A 24,199-nucleotide genomic window follows, 5' to 3' on the forward strand; every position below is an offset into this window, starting at 1 on the left:
CCTTCATTATTTATCTTTAGGGGCCAAATAAAAGCGTTCCTTTTTAACCAGGCCAGTGACTGATTAACATTCCAGGGCCATTTAAATGGGGTTATTGGTTTGTGTTTGCTCTTGGTTCTTGTCTTTATTGTGCATTTTGAGTTCTCATTTTGAAATTTTATGTTGTGAATCATCATCATCTCTCAGATTTAATTTCAGAAAATAGAAAATGAATAAAAACAGAAATATATATTACCCCGTTGCTCAATGCTTTGTCAATGAAAAGTCCCCAAAGATCAGTGACACATGTTTTGTAGCCTTCCTTTTGCCGATGTTCCAGTGCAGCACTGTATTCCTTTAAGTTTTGGAGGGAAAACAAGTCCAGCTTGCATCTGGTGATACTCTTGCGAGCCTCTGAAATTGCTCCTGAAAGGTCTTGCTGTGACCAGTCAGCATGTTCATAAAGATTGGATAAGGCCCTAGGGGAGAGGAATTATTTGTTTATTTTTTCATTTTTTCATTTATATTCTGCCTTTTCTCCACAGAGCCAAGGTGGCGTATATGGCTCTCCCTGTCTCCATTTTGTTCCCATAACAAACTTGTGAAGCAGGTTAGGCTGAGAGATGGTGACTTCCCGAAAGTGTAAAATAATGGGAGTGTAAAATAAATTGCTATGAGACATACTGAATATTATCAGTAAAGCAAAACAAAAAAACCAAAAAACCAATTCTCTTTATGAAAAACCGGAAAAACAATGCAAAAGTTGGCAGGGTTGTTGTTGTTGCTTGAAAGGAATTTGATACGCCCGTGGGATTTTTCAGTGCAAATAGCGTCAAAGCCTAAGGAAAGAGCTCAGCGGTCAGCAAAAGAAAAAAGGAAGACATACACACACACACGTGCGCGCGCACACACACACACACACACACACACATATATATATTTCCCCAAAAAAACTACAACCCCCCCTCCCAAAACTGGATAATGGCTAAAGATAAACAAAATGCAACTATAAGGGACTGAAAATAAAAGACTTCCGGGTTGGCCATGAAGCCAGTGGCATTAGATGGCGTATACTGTTGTATACACAGTATCCACAAGGAGCAGGGCAGCTCTGGTACTGACGCTCGCACCCGGGCGTGTCGGAAACCCATCACCTTAGGCATGCCAAGTGTAAGGACTGAGTAGGACTGAGTAAGCTGTCTGGGTATAGATTTGATTGCTGATTCAGGACCCTAAACTGTGTTCTAAATAATTGACTTTTTATTTGGTTCTGTGTGCATCGCAATGTTCTTTTGTTGCTGTGGCCAAGGGCTGACGCAAATAAAGTTTCATTCGTTCACTCTGTATGGAACTGGGACTGGGAGAGTGCACCAAGGAGAAAGAAGAAGGCCTGAAGACATTGTGAAGACCAGAAACTTGCTCTAAATGAATAAGCTGTCCCTGTGTAGGTGCTGGGTTAAAAGTGTAAGTGCGTGTGTAAGCTGAGCTAGAAGCAGGCAGAAGCCAGAGAGTGTGAGAGACTGCTAGAATCCAACGCTGTGACTATGGGAGAAGCAAGACCTTCTGAGGTGTTAATGCTGTGAGCCCCTCCATCGTAGGCTTAGGTTGCATATATGTGTAAATAAACCATATACAGTGGTACCTCGTAAGACAAATGCCTCGCAAGACGAAAAACGCGCAAGACAAAAGAGTTTTCCGTTTTTTGAGTCGTTCCGCAAGACAAATTTCCCTATGGGCTTGCTTCGCAAGACGAAACATCTTGCGAGTTCTTGCGAGTTTGTTTCCTTTTTCTTAAAGCCGCTAAGCCGCTAATAGCCGCTAAGCCGCTAATAGCCGTGCTTCGCAAGACAAAAAAACCGCAAGACGAAGAGACTCGCGGAACGGATTAATTTCGTCTTGCGAGGCACCACTGTATCATACAGGCACCCTTGTCTCAGAATAGTGCAAAATCCCAGGGATTTCAGGCGCTTATGCAGAGTTCATTTTCCTTGGAATGAGGGGCAGCAAAGACTATGGTGTATCTAGGATATATGCTTCGAAAATCAGCTCACTCACAAACACTGGGTTTTGTCTTTCTCACTACCAGGCAGGTGAGGGAGGCAACCCACTCATTTGCCCTCTGGCACAAGGCCACTTCCTTTGTCAGAATAATGACCATGCTTAGGCACAGTTACAGATGGGTAGCCGTGTTGGTCTGCCATAGTCAAAATAAAAAAATTCCTTCCTGTAGCACCTTAAAGACCAACTAAGTTAGTTCTTGGTATAAGCTTTCGTGTGTATCTGAAGAAGTGTGCATGCACACGAAAGCTTATACCAAGAACTAACTTAGTTGGTCTTTAAGGTGCTACAGGAAGGAATTTTTTTATCATGCTTAGGCAGTACTTTGTCTGGCTAATTCAACAATTGAGTTCTCCATTGCTGGATCCAGGAATTATAAGAGATTCAGGCACCATATAGCTAACCACCGCCTGCCCCCTCACAAAAACAAAAACCACAACAGTATTTATATCTGAATGATTTATATTTGAATCCCACCCTTTCTCTTATGAGCCTAGATCAGGGATTTATTCTCACCTCCACCCTGTTTCTGGAGAAAAGATAAATGACATAAAAGATAAGAAAATGTCCAAGGACAACCAATGATGAACAAGAAATTCCCACATATTAACCAGCATGTCAGTTTATCACATCTAAACAAGGCACTCCATTACACAGGCTTATTTCCTAATCTAATACATTGTGCATGTTCTTTCTCCTCCTTAATCAGAGTTTTAGCATCATGGGTGAGTGTGCAGGAAGCAAATAGATCAGAAGTGGGGAACCAGCGGCCCAGAGATGTTGCTAGACTGACACTGACTCCAACCCTGACAGCTGGCCAGACTGCCTGGGGCTTATGGGAGTTGGAGTCCAACAGCATCTGAAGGGTCACAGGTTCCCCATTCCTGAAACAGATAATTTGTTGTTTAGTCGTTTAGTCGTGTCCGACTCTTCGTGACCCCATGGACCAGAGCACGCCAGGCACTCCTGTCTTCCACTGCCTCCCGCAGTTTGGTCAGACTCATGTTTGTGGCTTCGAGAACACTGTCCAACCATCTCGTCCTCTGCCGTCCCCTTCTCCTTGTGCCCTCAATCTTTCCCAACATCAGGGTCTTTTCGAGGGAGTCTTCTCTTCTCATGAGGTGGCCAAAGTATTGGAGCCTCAGCTTCACAATCTGTCCTTCCAGTGAGCACTCAGGGCTGATTTCCTTAAGAATGGATAGGTTTGATCTTCTTGCAGTCCATGGGACTCTCAAGAGTCTCCTCCAGCACCATAATTCAAAAGCATCAATTCTTCAGCGATCAGCCTTCTTTATGGTCCAGCTCTCACTTCCATACATCACTACTGGGAAAACCATGGCTTTAACTATATGGACCTTTGTTGGCAAGGCGATGTCTCTGCTATTTAAGATGCTGTCTAGGTTTGCCATCGCCTTTCTCCCAAGGAGCAGGCGTCTTTTAATTTCGTGACTGCTGTCACCATCTGCAGTTATCATGGAGCCCAAGAAAGTAAAATCTCTCACTGCCTCCATTTCTTCCCCTTCTATTTGCCAGGAGGTGATGGGACCAGTGGCCATGATCTTCGTTTTTTTGATGTTGAGCTTCAGACCATATTTTGCGCTCTCCTCTTTCACCCTCATTAAAAGGTTCTTTAATTCCTCCTCACTTTCTGCCATCAAGGTTGTGTCATCTGCATATCTGAGGTTGTTGATATTTCTTCTGGCGATCTTAATTCCGGCTTGGGATTCATCCAGGCCAGCCTTTCGCATGATGAATTCTGCATATAAGTTAAATAACCAGGGAGACAGTATACAGCCTTGCCGTACTCCTTTCCCAATTTTGAACCAATTAGTTGTTCCATATCCAGTTCTAACTGTAGCTTCTTGTCCCACATAGAGATTTCTCAGGAGACAGATGAGGTGATCAGGCACTCCCATTTCTTTAAGAACTTGCCATAGTTTGCTGTGGTCGACACAGTCAAAGGCTTTTGCATAGTCAATGAAGCAGAAGTAGATGTCTTTCTGGAACTCTCTAGCTTTCTCCATAATCCAGCGCATGTTTGCAGTTGGGTCTCTGGTTCCTCTGCCCCTTCAAAATCCAGCTTGCACTTCTGGGAGTTCTCGGTCCACATACTGCTTAAGCCTGCCTTGGAGAATTTTAAGCATAACCTTGCTAGCGTGTGAAATGAGTGCAATTGTGTGGTAGTTGGAGCATTCTTTGGCACTGCCCTTCTTGGGGATTGGGATGTAGACTGATCTTCTCCAATCCTCTGGCCACTGCTGAGTTTTCCAAACTTGCTGGCATATTGAGTGTAGCACCTTAACAGCATCATCTTTTAAAATTTTAAATAGTTCACTGGAATATCATCACTTCCACTGGCCTTGTTATTAGCAGTGCTTTCTAAGGCCCATTTGACTTCACTCTCCAGGATGTCTGGCTCAAGGTCAGCAACCACACTACCTGGGGTACACGAGACATCCATTTCTTTCTGGTATAGTTCCTCTATGTATTCTTGCCACCTCTTCTTGATGTCTTCTGCTTCTCTTAGGTCCTTTCCACTTTTGTCTTTTATGATGGTAATCTTAATTTAATTAATCTTAATTTTATTATGGTAATCTTTGTTATGGTAACAGATAATATATATCAATAATTTCATTGCCTCTCATGACTAATAATTCATTTGGTGCTCTAGTAATGTATCAGCTTACCTCGTTTTCCCCCTCCACTCCCTCCCTCCATTCCCTACCCTATCCAGCACTTTATTCTCTGAGTTTCTGAATGCCTGAGATTTTCCCTCTACAGCACGTTAAGTTGCTTATTTCCTTCCTTGGTGTTATGTTGATATAAATGCAGCACAGTCTACAAGCATTATGAGCGCAGAAAGAAACTGCCTTTCTTCAGTATTAGTTATTCAGTATCACAGTAAAAGTTCTACTGAATTATGAAATTATTTGTCTGCAAAATTTCAAACATTTTAACAGCAATGGACGTTTTATTTCAGTTGTCTGCAGTAGCTGGTTGGTCACTTGATGGTGCACTGCCCTCTAGAGCAGGCAAAGGCAAACTCAGCCCTCCAGATATTTTGGGACTACAACTCCCATCATCCCTAGCTAACAGGACCTGTGGTCAGGGATGATGGGAGTTGTAGTCCCAAAACATCTGGAGGGCCGACTTTGCCTATGCCTGCTTTAGAAGCTATTCTACAGAAAAGAAGGGGGGACCCAATAGAGGATTTATAGGCTAAGCCTGTGTTGTGAGCTTTTACCACCACTTTACTTACTTTCAAGCCTGGCAAGTTTCTAACAGCACACCGGCTATTCTCCATGTTCCCCTTCACAGAAAAGTTTCTGGGCAGCCATATATGGACCACTGTTTAGTCACAAATGTCAAAAGGGAACTTGTCATTGCACCATCCTTACCATGTGGAGCCAGATGATCCAGTGATGTATGAAATACAATCTAAAAGATTCAATTTTTGAAGACCATACAGGTTGCCATGTAAAGCTGTGAATGCCCTGGCACCTCCTCCTGTTGTCATGACAGCCACCACTGGCACCTGTTCAACATAAAACATTTTTTAATAATCAAATGTTAGGGTGCATTAAGAAACCAATGATTAAAAGTAATACATGGGGATAATACGATGAGGTCCTCACAGCCCCTGTTCTTTCTTTCTAAATAGGATGCTGAAGTCACTCTTAGTATGATTTTGATATTGAAGTCAGTTGTACATCCTCTGAAGGAAGCAAGGTTCAAATCTGGGGAGGGCAGTGCAAGGAGGGTGCAACAATCATGCCACTTGGGCTGGTGTCACTCCAGCGGTGGCAGGGACTGGGTGGGTGTGGTGGGCTCCATTCATCCCCGCACCTCACTCCAACCTCAATGCAGGGCACAGACACACACACAAAGGGCGGCATGGAGACATGCTCTGTCACTGCCTGCTAGACCAACTTCCTCTCTGTTTCACAATAAGGATAGTAAGATTAATAAATGGAACCTTGGGAGAGTTCCGGCAAGGCAAGATGGCAAACGCCACAACCGCGTGGAGCTCCTGAGGACCAGCAGCACCAATGGCACATCCTTAAAGCCTTTGATTGCTTTGAATGGAAATCCTTCCTTCCTTCCTTCCTTCCTTCCTTCCTTCCTTCCTTCCTTCCTTCCTTCCTTCCTAATTGTTTAAACCAATTCATGAGCCAAGAACCTGTGATTGACCACTAATAATAAAACATACATTGTAGATATTTTTCCAATATTTTAAAAAATAATATTTATTACTTTTCCAAAAAAATTAAACACTAAAAGAAAGAAAAAACACATACAATACAATAAACTAACAAAACAATGCAACAACAATAAAATAAATCAAATTTCATTCAATATCTTATATTTCATTCTCTTATTTCCAGCGACTTCCTCACACCTCCCTTTTTGTATTCCACTTCTATTATTTGTTTCAGCAATTCCTTTCCAGCTTACTCTGTTTTCTGTTCTATAATTATCTTAACACATTCTTACCATACTTTTCCTTTAATTTTCTATTAATCTATTTATACTTAATTCCTTATGACATTTCTACTAAAGCCATGTAATTTCATTCCAACATTTTTCTAACATTCCTTAATTTTTCAATATTTCTATAAATAGTCTTTAAACTTTTTCCAATCTTCTTCCACCAACTCTTCACCCTGGTCTCGGATCTTGCCACTCATTTCTGCTAATTCCCTATAGTCTATCAACTTCATCTGCCATTATCCAACACTTCAGTGTTTTCAAGAAGCAACCATTCTCTCAACCAGCAAAAAGCAGATGGTTCACTGTTGGGATACTGCCAGGGAGATAAAGTCCATCATGGCCCCAAGCCGTTTGCCGGACGATCCATCGATCTCCCGTAGGCACGCAGTATCATCGATTAGCGACATGAGTTTCTAGAAAATATATTGCCACATTCTAGAGCTCATACACACTATCAGCAGATAATGCACAGCCAAAAGTTGCACGCAGAAGAGTATTATTTACAAGCTTTATTCAGCGTTGATCAGAACAAAGAAAGACATGACTGCCTGTGACAGTGTCTCCAGCAGAGAGAGAAACGAAAGCAATAGCAAACATAAACATCCTGTGAACAGGACATGCGCAGACTCTGACTCACAAAGCCTGCTCCCTTTTAAGGTGGAACGGAAATATCCTAACAGTTTAAAGGTATGGCAGGGCAGGTCCACCTCCTTCTTTAGCATCCATCAATATCTTAAGTTTGACTCGAGGCTTCCTGCCCTGCCAAACAACTCTAGGAGCATCCCTCTGCCACCTCTTGAGACCCTCCATCCAGAGCTTGCAATGTTTGAAACATCCCCAGCAACACAGCAGCCCTCATCCCCACCACATTAACTCGGCCCAACAGTAACAACTTCTGATTTGTCCATATTTCCAAATCCCCCTTCTCTTCAATCCAACATCCTTCACAGTTGTCCTTGAACAGTTTCACATTTTTGGCGGTCATACTAACCCCCAAATACCTCTCTTTCTCAACCAATGTTAGTCCTGTCGCCTCCTGAAACTCTGTCAGGCTTTCCTTTTCCAATTCAGATAGGGCTCTGGTCCTCAAATTCATCCGTTCTTCTTTAAGTTCAATCATAACGAATGTCAGGTTATGTTCATCAAGTTGTCTTTGTATGGATGGGACTCTCCTCTCCAGTTGTATTACTTTAGATTCAGCAGCAAGGGTTTTTTCCCTGACTTCATCTGCAGTTTACTGTTCCAGAGTAGATTCCTGTATCAGTTTCTGGGTGGTTTCTGAATTAGTATTCACCTTTTGTCCCAAATTATTTAAACTTTCTACAATTAAATCAGTTTTAATATTTGCAACATCCAATTTCACATTTATCGCATCTGTCTTCTTATGGAGTTGTTCCAGTGAATCGTTTATTTTCAATAATGCAGCCACTAAGGCCTCCTCTGTCGACATCCCGTCTGTTTTTTCTTTTCCATTTGCCATAACACTTAAGAGATTCAAGGTCAATTCCAAAGTCTCACACTTTTTTTATCTTGCAGCTGGAAATTCCCCTAGCCCAGCTCCTATAAAGTAACCAATTTCAAAAGCTTCCACTAGGGGAAAACAGATTGTATTTGTATCGGTCAATATGCCCTCTTTTAAACACAGTTTCAATAATCCGAAGTTAGTTTCAATTTTCAGTTACTTTCCTCCTTTTTTAAAAAACAACCGGAAACAGTAGAAACAATGTATTTCTCTTATTTAGCTAGCTGTCAATGAACGTTCTAAACGCTGTCAATGAACATTCAAAAAAAAAAAAAAGGAAAAAGGAAAAAACGTCAGTCTTTAGCAGCCCGTTTCCAGGGTCAGAGCGGCGGTGTTTTAAGCCTCCTCGCTCTCTCCCGCAGGCATACTCGATCCACAACTTCCCCCTCTCTTCTCCTGCCTCCAAGAGGGGGTTTAATGTTCTTTACCGTTGGAAATTTGATCTTTTACAAAAGACCTTCCAGGACTCCAGCTTGCAACTTCATTGCCTCAGTCTATTTACAAAAAGGGAAGGCGGACTTCCTGTTTTGAACCTCCCCGTTACGATACCAAATTAAACTTTTAGAGATCCAATTCTTCCATTTCAGCTCTACTCACGGGTAATTCCTTTAAAGTAAATTGTCCACAGAAAAAGGTCAGCACTCTCCGGCAACAGCTATGCGGCTTCGCTCCGTGGAAGAAGCAGACGATTCGATGCACCGCGCCGCTCACCCCACGTCACTCCGGAGCCCCAAAAACTGGGGTTCCCCGCAAGTGGGGGAGGCGCAAAAGGTGCCCGCTGAATCCCACGTTCACAGGCTTCTCCCGGCTGTGATTTTAACGGGTCTCCGCCTTCGCCATGGCAGCCAGACCCAGATTTCCACGGAGCAGATTCCTCCCGGTCAGAGAAATTCTGCCATTGCTGGAGGCGCCTCCCCCGGAAGTCCCGATATTTTTCCAATTTATTATGCTATTTTTGCGATATACAAATGACATGAAACTTGGTACACTTGTTTGTATAACATTATTCTTGTTTATAAAACCCAATTTTAAAAAAAGAATGGCAATATCTATTAGCAGTATTAACTAACATGAAATTTGGCCCCAACTTCCTACAAACCCTCAAACAAATTTATCCCCAAGCCTCAGCAAAATGCAGAATTAACAATATGGACTCCAATAGCACAGCAATCCAAAGAGGCACAAAACAAGGATGCCCATTGTCTCCCTTCCTATTCATCTTGGCCCTGGAATGCCTAGCAATCCAACTCTGAGCAGCCCCAGATATCACAGGTATGGAAATAAAAGGTTTAAACCAAAATTCACCCTCATAGACAAAATACCCATGATCAAAATGATCACGCTCCCAAATCTAACCTACTTATTCCAAACCCTCCCAATCGGGATTCCCCCAACCTAACTCCATAAGTGGCAGAATAAACTACACTAGGTCCTTGACCATCTTTGAAAACCTTCTCCTGACAGCAAAGGGACACAGCAAAGGGATGCTATCCACAATATACAACATACTGCTCCAAAATCCCACAAACCCCTTTGATGCAATCAAAAAACAATAGGAGCATGACATAGGCTATGAAATAAATCCCACCCAATGGACTAGAATGTGATCTAAACCTCCCTTTAAGTCCACATCAGCCAGAAGAAGGAAACTCACTCTGAAACTCACCTACGGGTGGTACTTAACACCATGGAAACTGGCATTGATACGACCAGGAAACTCACCAAGATGTTGGAGAGGCTGCAGATCTATAGGCACATACCTCCACATGTGGTGGGAATGCCCTAAAACCCAACCCTTCTGGACAGCACTTCTACAAGAAATATGCAAAATAACTAAACAGGCATTAGAACTCACGCCAGAACTGGCCCTACTGAACATCTTCCAAGATCATAATGATCACTCACATTATACAGAGCTTATAACCCACCTACTCTCAGCAGCCAGAAACCTCATAGCCAGACACTGGAGAGACCTGTTAGGAGTAAACATGGACCAATGGTATCAAATTGTATGGGAAGCGGCCTTACTATAAAAGCTAACCAACTGAAACTGACACGGGGACAAACAGAAGAGGGTGCCTTCACCCCAGTATGATTCCCCTTTATCACAAACATAGTTCAACAAGACAACAACAACAATCCACCAGCAGCATATGAATCAATCTGGCTTATCTGACTCAACAAGCCCTCTCCCATCACAAATGCAAACAAACCCCACTGCAGCCAACCACAGACAACCAACCACACCCTGCCCCTATATCTTCTGCTTGTCTCTCATGGGGAGGCATTATAGATCAGTGGTACATTTTGTTTGTTTGTTTAATTTGTATACTGCCCTATACCCGCAGATCTGAGTTTTGCACACATTTGCATAAGGTCCACAATTTAATCCCAAGCATCTCCATTGGCTTGGGAGTTCATTAAGACCAACGTAATGCCAGGGACTTGGGAAAACCACTGTCACTCAAAGCAGACAATACCAAGCTATGGGCAGACAAAGGGTTTCCCCAGTGGAACATGTCTACCAGAGGCGGTTTTAGGGTAGCACACTGGTTCAGCCACACTTGGTGCCACACTGCTGGGGCACCACAATGATACTCTAGAATGGAGTGCAAGAGGCAGTGGGTGTGTGTGTGCCAAAGTCTGCCATTGTGTCTACTGATAGTGGGAGGAAAGTTTGACCAATTTCCCCTCTCACCTGCAGCTCCAAGTGCTCTCTGAAAATCTGTTTGGAGGAGCAACAGCATACAGAGCAGCAACCGGATTCCATCCTGTGTTCATACTGTTAGGATATTTCTGTTCCACCTTAAAAGGGAGCAGGATGTTTGTGTCACAGCCTGCGTATTTCCTGTTCACAGGATGTTTCTGTTGTGTCTATGCTTTCGTTTCTCTCTCTGCACCTGAGACACTGAAGCAGGCAGTCATGTTTTCTTTGTTCTGATCAACGCTGAATAAACTTGTAAATAATGCTCTCCTGAGTGCATCTTTCGCTGTGCATTATCTGCTGATAGAGCGTGCATCAGCTCTGGAATGTGGCAAGCTATTTCTGGAGCTCGTGTCGCTAATTGCTGATACTGCGTGTCTACAGGAGATCGATGGACGTCCGGAGACGACGTGGAGTCATGATGGACTTTGTCTCCCTGGCAGTATCCCAACACATACGTGTTCAAATATATCCCTTTATGGTGAATTCAGCCTTTACTGTATCCCGTAAATGGTGGATTTGCAGTATTTTGTTTGTTTGTTTGTTTGTTTGTTTGTTTGTTTTATTTGCTGAAAACAGTCACACAAATTAAAAAAACACAGTCAAACTGTGCCTACGAAGCATCTTTTGGTAAAAAAAAGAGAGAGAGGCTAAATCCTTCATACCAAATATTTATTATGCAAAATTTTGTCCTACGTACCTCATGATCTTGTAAGCCCTTCTTTAAGCCGAGAGCCCTTTCCAGGGCAGCTGCAACAAACTTCTTCCGTTTCTGTATAACTGTTTGTTCATCCATACATAGTTCATACCCCAAACGCACATCCAGGTTCCTCAGCCTTGCATGTAGGCCAGAGCAGAACAAAGAAAGCATCAGTGCACTGCATCCCCCCCACCCTCCATTTGTTATCATGTTCTTATGAAGAGCCACAGTCTCAACAAAAAACACGTATCCAAAGCAAATGTTTCCATTTCAAGGAAAGCTTCCATTGACCCCTCTTAGAGGCCAATAGCAGCTTCAGGACCTTGGCAGTGGGAGAGTTAAACTTCATTCCCTATATTATCCCCCACAGCTAGTATTTACTAGTTTCATGTAAATACTTCATGTACCAAATCTGGCCAAATCCTAGGAGCCCCCCTCAATGTACTATAATGCTCTAATTATTTAGATATATATTTCAGATAGTAAATAGAAGTCAAGTAGGCAGAGTTGGGTAAAATTAACACTATCATGTTACCATTCTTTCACGTCCACACATAGATCAACTGTTTTGTCCTAGAGAGAGAGAGAGAGAAGATGGAATGTTGTCAGTAACCTGCCATAACATGACTTACTGTTTGGTCTTCCTGCCTGGTATCCCCAGAGGAAAGCAGGCAGCAGCCACACATCACACATACTTCCATTCAGGGCTAGCAAAATGGGGCCTTGTATTTGATCCTGGAATGTCCCGCTTTTACTCAGAACACCCCTATTTTCATCAGAGAAATATTGGAGGGTATGGAGTTATGTGACCCCTAAGCCAAGAAGATAAGCAACTACACAACCTTTAAAAGGCATCTGGAGACAGCCCAGTAAAGGGAAGTTTTTAATGTTTAATATTTTATTATGTTTTTATAAATGTTGGAAGCCACCCAGAATGGCTGGGGCAACCCAGTCAAATGGGTGGAGTATGAATAGTAGTAGTAGTAGTAGTAGTAGAAGTCCATGAAGTAATATTAGGAGCTGCAGAACAATCCATGCAACTTTTAGAAATCACTAGCGTGTGTGAGTGTAAGAGAGAGAGGGGGGGAGGGAGAGAGGGAGGGAGGGAAGCATATCTCCACCAGAATTTAATCCACAAGTAGCCACAGCAACTGGACCTTTAATAGTTGTGTGGATGAGGTTACATAAACACCTATAGTCTGTCATCCAAAGATGAGAAAAGGTTTTGCTCATTGAAGCACATTGTTCTGTTGTTGTTTAGTCGTTTAGTCGTGTCCGACTCTTCGTGACCCCATGGAGTCTTTCTACACAGCCTTCTTTCTACACAACTCTTAAAGGAGCTAAGTTCTCCCTTGACTGCAGTCATCCTATTCACAAGCATGATAGGCAAAATGTATGAATCACTTCTTCAAGTTTGAAAAAGCAGGTGTCATTAGCCGAGAAACGCTTAAGTTGCTGGGCTCCAATTCCTATTTTTTCATGCTGGCGGATGTGAATTGGAGTCCAATTGAATTGAAGTGCCACAGGTTCTCCCTTGCACACTTACTGGTGGTGGTGTGTGAGCTGCTTCCCTTCATTTATTCCCATGGCTTTCTGGCAATGTGTGTTAAGGAATCATACAAATGCAGCAGTGGCACAGTTCCTTTCTGTATGATCATCATCATCCTGCCCACATAATTTCTAGCAGGACCATGTTGGGTGCAATTTCCCCATACCTAAATGTTGAACCTTCTGTGCCCCAGATTTTGTACTTCCAGACACTGAACGATCAATAAATTTGTCCTGCCCATTCCAGTTTCTCCATATTTTTGCGTAGAATTATCCTTACCAACTTGATAAGATGAAGAAGAAGAAGAAGAAGAAGAAGAGTTTGGATTTGATATCCCGCCTTTCACTCCCCTTCAGGAGTCTCAAAGCAGCTAACATTCTCCTTTCCCTTCCTCCCCCACAACAAACACTCTGTGAGGTGAGTGGGGCTGAGAGACTTCACAGAAGTGTGACTGGCCCAAGGTCACCCAGCAGCTGCATGTGGAGGAGCGGAGACGCGAACCCGGTTTCCCAGATTACGTGACTACCGCTCTTAACCACTACACCACACTGGCTCTCAGAGGTACAGCAGGTACTTTGCACAGAAAAAGTCTCTGGTTCAATCCCTGGCTCTCTAGGTAAGACTGGGAAAGATCCCAATTCTGGAGAGCTGCTGCCCGTCAGTATAGATCAGCTTTCCTCACCCTGATGCTCTCCAGATGTTTTGTACTACAATTCCCATTCACCCTGCCTATTGGCCATGCTGGCTGGGGCTGATGGGAGTTGTCCACAACATCTGGATGGGGTACCAGATTGGGGAATACTAGCATAGACGATGCTGAGCTAGACAGACCCATGACTCTGGCTTGGTATGAGGCAGCCTCCTGTGGTCTCATGGAATTATAGATTCTATGGTCCTGCTACAATTAACTGAAGCCCCTTAACACTGTGATGGATAGAGTGGGGTGAAATCCCCAAAAAGGATGTTACTTTTTTCCCTGTATGCCACAACAGTTGCGAGAAGATTATTAGCGAAGAATTGGAAGAAACAAGATGTACCAACTATCAAAGAATGGCAGATGAAGATGATGGACTATATGGAACTTGCCGAACTAACTGGGAGACTCCGGGACCAGAGAGAAGAGACGGTGGAAGATCGGAAGAAGTTTAAAGAATATTTGAAAAAATATGTTAATATTTAAATCTTAGAATAGCTTTGGAAGTGGATACAGGCTGTAGGGTTAGAAGTAGAAGATAGTGTATTTTAAAATAGTAAGATTTGCAAGGGATGTGAAGATTTTAAGTAAGTGTGATTTTAAAAAATGATTAAAAATTATGATATATGTAAACTGCTAAAGATGAGGTAAAATGAAAATCAGATAGGGGGGGACTTGGGGAAGCTCACTTAACAATGTTTAGAAAAAATAAGGATAAGACAAGAATTTGTTTGTATTGTTTGTTTTTATAAAATGAATATTTTTGGGGGGGAAACAAAACACTGATGGATAGTATGTAATTGCTGACTTACTAATCATCTGCTATTCATCTTCTATTTGTAAATAGAACAACCACTTGGAGGATTCCCCCCCCCACACACACACACACATACAATCAAGTGGTGTATGAATTTTGTTAATAAACAAATGAATTTGGCAGCACATATACTAAAATAAATAAATATATTTCCTGCCTGATTTTCCTCTTCTACTACGAAACAATACTTACGGTACCTTGCCTATGGTCACTTCTTTTTCCATACTAAGTGAATCAAGAGGCAAAGTGAAGCAAAGTCTTTTATTTGCATCATTACTTTCACCAGGAGTACACTAAAAGAGAAAGAAGAAAAATTAAAATTATGCTCACACACTTTCTCCAGACCATATATATGTCTTGAGAAAGTGTAGCCTCCTCGGTATTTTGATATAAAATGAAAGCATTTTATACAGTGGAGGTAGCTTTACATTGCTTTTTAAATTGAAGAGAAGGTTTAAAAACGTACAGAGTGTGGCTTCTTTGCTGGTTCACTCTCCAGTGCAGATTCCATATTCTTGATGCAGTGAAACACAAGAGGATCAGCAGGGCACAGCTCAGAGCCCAACGTAAAGTCCTGGCTCTCTTCATAGGATCCTTTCACAGAGAATGTGAAGTTTTGCTCTACAAAGGACATAAAGAACCCTGATGTAATTGTCACAACATAGCTTTATTCAGTTCATGAACATGTATAAATTCTAGCAAAAGGGTAGCCAACGTGCTGCCTTCAAAATGTTGCTGGACTACAACTCCCATCTCCTCTGACTGATGGCCATGCCGGATGAGTATTGACGTGAGCTTCAATCCAACATCTGGAGAGCCCCATTTTGGCGACTCCTGGTCCAAACAAATCTTACTGGTGTCAGTGCCATTCTCATGTGACCTCACTCTCCCTTCCAGATGTGTAGGTATGTAAAATGTGTTCTCCCTAGCAGAGAGCGTGTGTTGCGGTGGGGGATACAAGCCACCCCATTGTTGCTGGGCGGATTTGTGGAGGGACCCAGGCAGTGTATTGGTTAATCGGGTCACTGGGGAGAACTGCTTGTTGCCAATTTTGAAAGAGGGGTCAGAGGTTTTAAATACTGGTCACCCAACTTTGAGCGTTCTCTTGGCTGCTTGCACCGGATCACCCGCCCACCCTCCCTGTATTGGGGGGGGGGGTTGTTCACTTGACCTTGCTATGCCTGTCATGGGGTCGTCTGCTTTGAGGCAGGGGCCTGGTAGGAATTTGTCCATTTGGCTGATTGGCTGGTGCCATTTGGTTTTGCCTACTGCGTAGCAAATTGTCACAACTTGTAAGGTTGGCGGTTAGGCATTGGTTCAGATTGGTTGGTGGAGGGGTAAGTGCCTACCCCTCCAATGGTGGTGCGGAAAGGGAATTCCGTTAAAGGAATCCAGGGGCTTGCCATTCTTTTCGTCCTTGTCCCTGGCATCAGACTTGGGCCGTGCAAGCCACCAGGAGAATGAGGGTGAGAAGTGAGGGACTGAGGCCCAGCTTCATTTTCTCCCCAAAATTTGTTTCCCGCACTGGCTTTCACTGGAATCCGGAAGTCCAGTTCTGTCCCCTGGGCAAGGACAGATAGTCGGAACCAATGCCTAAGCAACCACTCACTTGGATGTATTTAAATAAAGTTGTGGCCAAAATCGTGCCAAAAACCCAAACCAAAATTGATGTGTGATGTGTGAGTTATTGGGGGGTAGCTTGGGGACCTCGACACGCAACTACCACTAGCCCACCTCCATTTCTAGCTGGAGGAGATTTTGTGATGCCTCTGGTTCAATGGAGTCTGGTCCATTATGGAAAATAGGGCACTGCCCCTCTGACTGCAGTCTTGATTCCTCCGAGATCACCTGCCTACCTTCTGACAAAACTTTAAGAAGTTTAGATAAATCCATGAAAGAATAAAGAATGGGCTGCTAACCATAATGGCTATATGGTGGAGGCAGTATGCTACTGAATATCAGTTGCTGGGAATCACAGGAAGGTCTTGCTTGGAGGCTTCCCATAGGCATCTGGTTGGCCATTTTGAGAACTAGATGGGCCACTGGATTAGGGCAAATGGGGCATTAGGCCCTACCAACCTTAGTCTGCCCTCAGCCAGCCACTACTTGCCTGCCTTCTTACCTACAACTAGTTCAGAGGGTAACACTGCCTGCCAGCTTCTTCCTCAGTCTCAGTTTTACTCTTGTAGAACTCAAGTGGGAGGAGGATGGGGACAAAAGTAAAATTAATGGGCTTCGCCTGTCCTTGGCTCTGGCTCACCTCCTGTTGGCCTCTCTGCCTTCTGCCCTACCACTCCTAATGGCCACCAGCCACCCCTGCTCTAGTGGTAGGTTCACAGCTCTATAGTTTGCTGCCACATTTGCTCAGTTTTCTGAAGCTCAGTTCTTGACACTGGTGTGTGTGGGACAAGTGCCAGAACTCTGGGGATCAGGAGCCAAGCCGAGAAGATGTGCATGCCAACATCAATCAGAACATTCCATTCCACCATTAATCTTTCACACATATGCTGTTGGCGATGAAATTATGATTTCATAAGATAATTAATTCTGCTAAGGTGCCAATTAAGATTACTGATATTTTTTTAACCCTACCCTTCAATAAACTTGGGCTGGGCCTGGAAATGGACTGGGAGATAGTGTGGCTGATATAGAACAGGCATAATAAGATGAAGTGCTAATTGCAACTGAGCAATATTGCCCAGATGTATTCCATGCTTTAGTTTAAATGCAGTTTTCAAAGGGAACACCACCTTAAATGCATTGAGACCTATAGATTATGATAATCATTCATTTACTTACTATGTAAAAGATACTACATCAATATGTCTTAGTATACACTTGATCATTTAAATCAGCTTTGATTCCCCCCCCCCCATTCGGGCTTGCGCTTACATTTGTGTTCAAAATAAGTATTATTTGATTAGACACTATAGTGGAAGCAAATTAGCACATCATATTAAAATAGTTTTGACCAAACTGTGGGAGGCAGTGGAAGACAGGAGTGCCTGGCGTGCTCTGGTCCATGGGGTCACGAAGAGTTGGACATGACTAAACGACTAAACAACAACAACATTAAAATAGCAAAATAACCAAAGTGTTTGTTTGCAAAGGTCCAGCGATGAGACTTTTAATGAGCAAGTAAAGGGTTTTAATGATAAAACCTTTGAAACCATTAACTGTAAATCTATTTATAGCTATACATAAAGGTACATATTAACCACCTTGTTTCTTCTTCATTGCTGTCCCTCCATTCTCCTGTACACCCAAGTAGGAAATTTCACGAGACTATAAGAAGAGAAAGGGAAATAAAAGAGCATAAGGTAAAACCTTACTGGTCACGACGTAGCTGTGATGTAACAGGTCCTTTAGAACAAGCCTGGAATATGCCAATAAGTTATAGAATAGGGGTTGGCATATGGCCCTCAGTCCATTTCATGGGAGTATGGGAGAGCCCAAAATGGTGGGCAGAGGGGGAAGGGGGGAGCTGAAACTAGGGGGCCCTGACAGATTACACACTACACGTTAGTGTGTTGATGTAGGTGTGTCACACGAACGCTTCCCACGCTGCTCCCAGGGCTGGAAAGCGGTTAGTAACCCTTCCGTTTGCTAGTAAAACTGAATTACTGTGTCGAGAAATGATGCATGTCTAAAAAGTGTGTCACCAACATGAAATGTTTGGAAAGCTTTGGAGAAGGCAGCCCTCGACTGAAAAAAGGTTCATCATCCCTGTGATGGTGCCAGAGCTGTTTGCCAGTTGTAAATGCATGACATCAACATAAATGTGCATAAACATAGTGACTGCTAAGCCACAAGAGACATACATGATGAACTCATTCGATGGTATTTTGTTGTGAAATGGCTTAGTCCTCCTGCCCAAATGTGAAAAGAATTGACCAAGCTTCTAGAAATGATCTTAACCATAAATTACAGCTGCAGTCCTAAGCACGCTTACCCCTGAATACAGTGGGCCTTGCTTTTGAGTAATTATCATAAGTGCATATTTCTTGGTACACATGCACAGAACCTGGCTGCATAATTTTGGCCCAGAGACTCAACACACCAGGGATCCTGCTTCTGTCTCATATAGGCCCATGTCTCTCCTTCCTCTCCCCACAGTGACATCTGCTAATATAAAACAGGTAGCATGACATCATTATGGTGTTTATCCACAACCCCAGTCAGTTTTATTAGCTACTACTTGTGTGGGCCAAGAGATCAGATATAATGTCATATGTTTTGTAGTAGAAGATGTTACCAAGGAGGAGAGCATGCAGGTATGTGTGCTTCCTAACATCTCATCCCTTTCAGCCAAAGTCTTATATATATGAGAGAGACTCTACTGGTCACTGACCATAATAAACAGATGCTTCAATATATGAATCTACTTTTAATCACCGTATTTAATAAAATTTAATGACTAGAATTTAATAAAATAGAATATCGGTGGTTTTATTACCTTCAAGTATATATTTGAAATGGTCACGGATATTTTATTATTATTTATTACCCATCCTTCACGCAAAGGTCCCAGGGTTAATCTGATAGTTAGGTACCCCTGTTAGGTCCAGTAGTGAAGAACTCTGGGATTGCGGCACTCATCTCACTTACCTGGCCAAGGGAGCTGGCGTTGGTCCACAGACAGCTTCCGGGTCATGTGGCCAGCATGACTAAGCCGCCTCTGGCGAACCAGAGCAGTGCACAGAAACGCCGTTTACCTTCCCACCAGAGCAGTACCTATTTATCTACTTGCACTTTAACGTGCTTTCAAACTGCTAGGTTGACAGGAGCAGAGACCGAGCAACGGGAGCTCACCCTGTCACAGGGATTCGAACCGCCAACCTTCTCATCGGCAAGCCCTAGGCTCTGTGGTTTAACCCACAGCGCCACCCGCATCCCTCAATCTGATAGTTATAGGACTTAATTTTCAGACGAATCAGAGACTGGGTTTGCTTCATGAGCATGTACAGGACAGATTTTGAATCCTTTATTATATTTTAGGGTTTAATATTATCATATATTATTGTTTTTATTCATGATGATGTGTCATGGTTTCATGATGCTATTTCCTATCTGCAGTAACCACATCGCGCTCTATTTCTTTTTTTATATATAATTTTTTTTATTGATTTTACAATTTTTTTTAAAACAATACAAACATATAAAAAGACATACACACATGTATAGTTTCATAACCTTCTTTTCGTAAACCATGTTTCTCAGACTTCCCCATACCTCCCCTTTCTGCATCCCAATGTCCAAAAGTTTTTAGCAACTCTAAATATTTCTGTCAGTCCTCTGTCCTCTTAATCTTTCCTTTAGTCTAGTCTTATATCGCTGTAACCCTTTCTTACTCAAAACCTCGACATTCTAGCATTCAGCAAGTTTATAGTAGTCCTTAAGGTAAATTTTAAATTTCTTCCAATCTTCTTCCGCCGTCTCCTTTCCCTGGTCGCGAATTCTGCCAGTCATCTCGGCTAATGTCATATAGTCCATCACTTTTATCTGCCATTCTTCCAGGGTGGGTAGATCTTGTGTCTTCCAATACTTTCCGATGAGTATTCTTGCTGCTGCTGTGGCATACATAAAAAAAGTTCTGTCCTTCTTTGACACCAATTGGCTGACGATGCCCAAGAGAAAGGCCTCTGGTTTTTTAGGGAAAGTGCATTTAAGTACCTTTTTCATTTCATTATATATCATTTCCCAGAAAGCCTCAATCTTCGGGCACGTCCACCAAAGGTGATAGAAAGTACCTTCAGTTTCTTTACATTTCCAACACTTATTATCAGGCAAATGATAAATTTTTGCTAGCTTGACTGGGGTCATGTACCACCTGTAGATCATTTTCATAATGTTTTCCTTTAAGGCATTACATGCCGTGAATTTAATACCGGTGTTCCACAACCATTCCCAGTCAGCAAACATAATGTTCTGCCCAACGTCCTGTGCCCACTTAATCATAGCCGATTTAACTGTTTCGTCTTGTGTGTTCCATTTCAGCAGCAAATTATACATTCTTGACAAATTCTTAGTATTGGGTTCTAGCAGTTCAGTCTCTAATTTTGATTTTTCCACCTGAAAGCCAATTTTCCTGTCCTGTTTAAAAACCTCCATTATTTGGAAATATTGAAGCCAGTCTTGTAATTTAGGTTTCAGTTTCTCATGACTCTGTAATTTCAATTTATCTCCATCCTGTTCCAGAATTTCCCAATACTTTGGCCATCCGGCCTCCATATTGAGTTTCTTCAATGCCTTAGCCTCCAAGGGTGACAATCATCTAGGGGTTTTGTTTTCCAACAAATCTTTGTATCTTATCCAAACATTAAACAATGCTTTTCTAACAATATGGTTTTTGAAGGCCCTATGCACCTTGATTTTGTCATACCATAAATATGCATGCCAACCAAATGCATTATTAAACCCTTCCAGATCCAGCATGTCTGTGTTCTCGAGGAGCATCCAGTCTTTCAGCCAGCAAAACGCAGCTGCTTCATAATACAATTTTAAATCCGGCAGGGCAAATCCCCCTCTTTCTTTGGCATCTGTCAATATCTTAAATTTAATTCTGGGCTTTTTGCCCTGCCAGACAAATTTTGAAATATCTTTCTGCCACCTCTTGAAACAGTCCATCTTGTCAAGAATCTGTAAGGTTTGAAACAAAAATAACATTCTAGGCAATACATTCATCTTAATAACTGCAATTCGGCCTAACATTGACAGTTTCAAATTTGACCATATTTCTAGATCTTTTTTAATTTCTGACCAGCATTTTTCATAATTGTCCTTATACAAATTCAAATTTTTAGATGTCAAATAAACCCCTAAGTATTTCACCTTCTTGACCACTGTCAAGCCTGTCTCTTCTTGAAATTTCTCCTTCTCCATGACTGTTAAATTTTTTTCTAAAACTTTCGTTTTTTGTTTATTCAGTTTGAATCCAGCTACCTGGCCAAATTGTTGAATTATCTCCAACACCCTTTTCGTACTAGTGTTTGGCTCTTGTAGGGTCAATACTAAGTCATCTGCAAATGCCCTTAACTTATAATGTTTAACTCCGACCTGTACACCTTTAACCTGCTGGTCATTTCTAATCATATTCAGCAACACCTCCAGGACAGAAATAAAAAGCAATGGGGAAATTGGGCATCCCTGTCGTGTTCCTTTTTCTATTTTAAGTTCCTCAGTTATCACATTATTTACAATCAACTTGGCTTTTTGTTCAGAGTATATCGCACCCATACCATTCTCAAATCCTTGGCCTACCCCCATCCCATGAAGATTCTTTTTCATAAAACTCCAAGAAATGTTGTCAAAGGCTTTCTCCGCGTCCACAAAGATCACCACTGCTTTAGTGTTTATTTTCACCTCTAGCAATTCCAAAATGTCTATTATATTCCTTACATTGTCTGATAGGTGCCTTTTTGGGAGAAAGCCTGCTTGGTCCTTATGAATCTTCTCCATCAACACTCTTTTAAATCTTTTTGCCAAAATGTCTGCAAAAATTTTGTAATCCACATTAAGTAATGATATTGGGCGGTAGTTCTTAAGTTGAGTCTTTTCAGTCTCTGTCTTTGGTATGAGTGAAATATACGCTTCTTTCCACGATTCCGGTGCCTTTTCCCCCTCTAAAATCTCGTTGCAGACTTCCTTTAACGGATAAACCAACCACTCCTTCAAAGATTTATAATATCTGGAAGTCAGTCCATCTGGCCCTGGAGATTTGCCCAATTGCATGTCTTGAATGGCACCCTCTATCTCTTGTTCTGTTATTCTCTGGTTTAAGTCCACCTTGCTTTGATGAGAGATTTTCTGTAATCCATGTTTATTAAGGAATTTATCTATATCCTCTTCGTTTTGTGGTCCTTGAGAATAAAGTTTTTTGAAATAACTCAGAAAGCAGTTTCTAATCTCATTGGGCTTAGATATATTCTTTCCATCCACTTCTAGGCTTGTAACTGTATTTAGTTTCTGCCTTTTCTTCAATTGCCATGCCAGAAGTTTACCACATTTATCTGCCGATTCAAATGTCTTTTGTTTCATTTGCTTTATTTTCCATTCAATCTCTTGATTCATCAATTCCATATATTGTGTTTGATATAACTTAATCTCTCTCAAAATCTCCTGGGACTTCGGTTTTGATCTTAATTTTTTCTCTCCTTCTCTTATCTTTTCCAAAATCTTTTCCTTCTTCTCATTCTGCTTTCTCTTCTTGATTGAATTTTGTTGAATCAAAAATCCTCGCATCACAGCTTTACTTGCGTCCCATATCACTCTTTTTTCCACATCGGCCTTTAGGTTTATTTCAAAATAGTCCTTTAAAGTTTTTTGGGCCTTCATGTGAATCTCTTTATCTCTAAACAGGGTGTCGTTCATCCTCCATCTGAATTGACCAGTTGTTGTAAGTTTCATTTCCATCTTCAAGGCGTTATGGTCGGAGCAGGTTTTTGGGCAGATTTCTATTTTCTTGATCTTTGGAGCCATCCCACTAGTAATCCAAATTTGGTCGATTCTGGTCCAGGTCATCATTGCTTGGGAGAAAAAGGTTCCCTCTCTCTCCAGAGGGTTCCTTGTTCTCCATATGTCTATTAGGTCCATATTTTCCATCATCTCAAAAAAGGTTTTCGGAAGTCTCCCTTCCTTGGAGATTGTCAGTCTTTGTGCTTTGTCCATATTTGTAGAGACTACACCATTCATGTCTCCCATGATTATCATATTATAATCCAAATAGTCCGTCAAAGTTTCATGGAGTTTCTTGAAAAATTTCTCTTTGCCTTCATTTGGTGCGTAAATTCCAACTATTAGATATTTTTCTCCTTGTACTTGTATTTCCACTGCCAGGTATCTTCCTTGTTCATCTTTAAACATCATTTTTGGGGCCCATTTTTCTTTTACATAAATCACGACTCCTCTTTTCTTAACTTTATCCGATGAGATAAATTCTTGTCCTAATCTTTTATTTATAAGTAGTTTCCTATGTACTCTGGTTATATGAGTTTCTTGTAAACAAATCAAGTCCAATTGTTCTCTTTTCAAAATGTGGAATACTTGACGTCTCTTCAAAGGCATGTTCAGCCCATTACAATTCCAACTAAGGAATTGCAGGGCCATCTTGTTATTTTTCTGTTACTCCTCCAACCGCTCCAAGTTGTTGCTCTTCCTCTGATGGTGCTGGGTCAAGTCCGTACGATAGGTTAAGAATGTCTAGTGCTCTCCTTTGTTCTGCAATTGGATCCACAGTTCCCTTCTGTAAGTCCTCTTGATTTCTTTCCAGGAATCTTTCTTTGTCTTGTATTGTCTTTATTTTCACCTTCTTTCCCTTATAGTCAAAAGACAGTCCTTGTGGGTACTCCCACCTGAAAGGGATGGTGTTCTTCTTCAACAGATAAACCAAGTCCTTATAAAAGGCTCTCAGCTCCAAGATATGTTTAGGGATATCTTTAAAAATCTGTATAGGTGAATTTTCAATTTGCAAGGCCCTTCCGTAATGTAATTTTAGTATTTTGTCCCTTTCTTCCTTCGATCTAAGGGTAATCAAGCAGTCCCTCGGGGTCTTTCTGTTCTGTCTTCTGCCCAGTCTGAATGCTGTTGTTATTTTTATTTCTTCATCCTCCAGGTCTTCCCAGAAATCAGCAAACTCTCGTGTCAGAAACTCCACTAGGTTGTCTCCTTCGCTCTCGGGAATCAGTCT

The 24,199-nt window shown here is 42.0% G+C and overlaps 1 protein-coding gene across 5 annotated transcripts in view; it reads right to left on the reverse strand.

Annotated features, from left to right (window-relative positions):
• The window catches only part of LOC308594862 (cytosolic phospholipase A2 epsilon-like), an 85,434-nt gene that overhangs the window by 19,837 nt on the left and 41,398 nt on the right, over positions 1 to 24,199 (reverse strand). For 4 of the 5 annotated variants that reach the window (XM_081208308.1, XM_081208306.1, XM_081208309.1 and 1 more), the window contains 7 exons: positions 17,733 to 17,799; positions 14,981 to 15,135; positions 14,712 to 14,807; positions 11,990 to 12,027; positions 11,455 to 11,590; positions 5,436 to 5,572; positions 236 to 458 (listed from right to left, as the gene is read on the reverse strand). In XM_081208308.1, the coding sequence (XP_081064434.1) occupies positions 236 to 458; positions 5,436 to 5,572; positions 11,455 to 11,590; positions 11,990 to 12,027; positions 14,712 to 14,807; positions 14,981 to 15,135; positions 17,733 to 17,799 (852 nt within the window). Of the gene's footprint in view, positions 1 to 235; positions 459 to 5,435; positions 5,573 to 11,454; positions 11,591 to 11,989; positions 12,028 to 14,711; positions 14,808 to 14,980; positions 15,136 to 17,732; positions 17,800 to 18,574; positions 19,121 to 24,199 lie in introns of those variants that run through there. The other variant, XM_081208310.1, reaches the window with a different exon arrangement.

Source organism: Podarcis bocagei (genome assembly GCF_964188305.1).
Source record: "Podarcis bocagei genome assembly, chromosome: 1".
Lineage (NCBI taxonomy): Eukaryota > Metazoa > Chordata > Lepidosauria > Squamata > Lacertidae > Podarcis > Podarcis bocagei.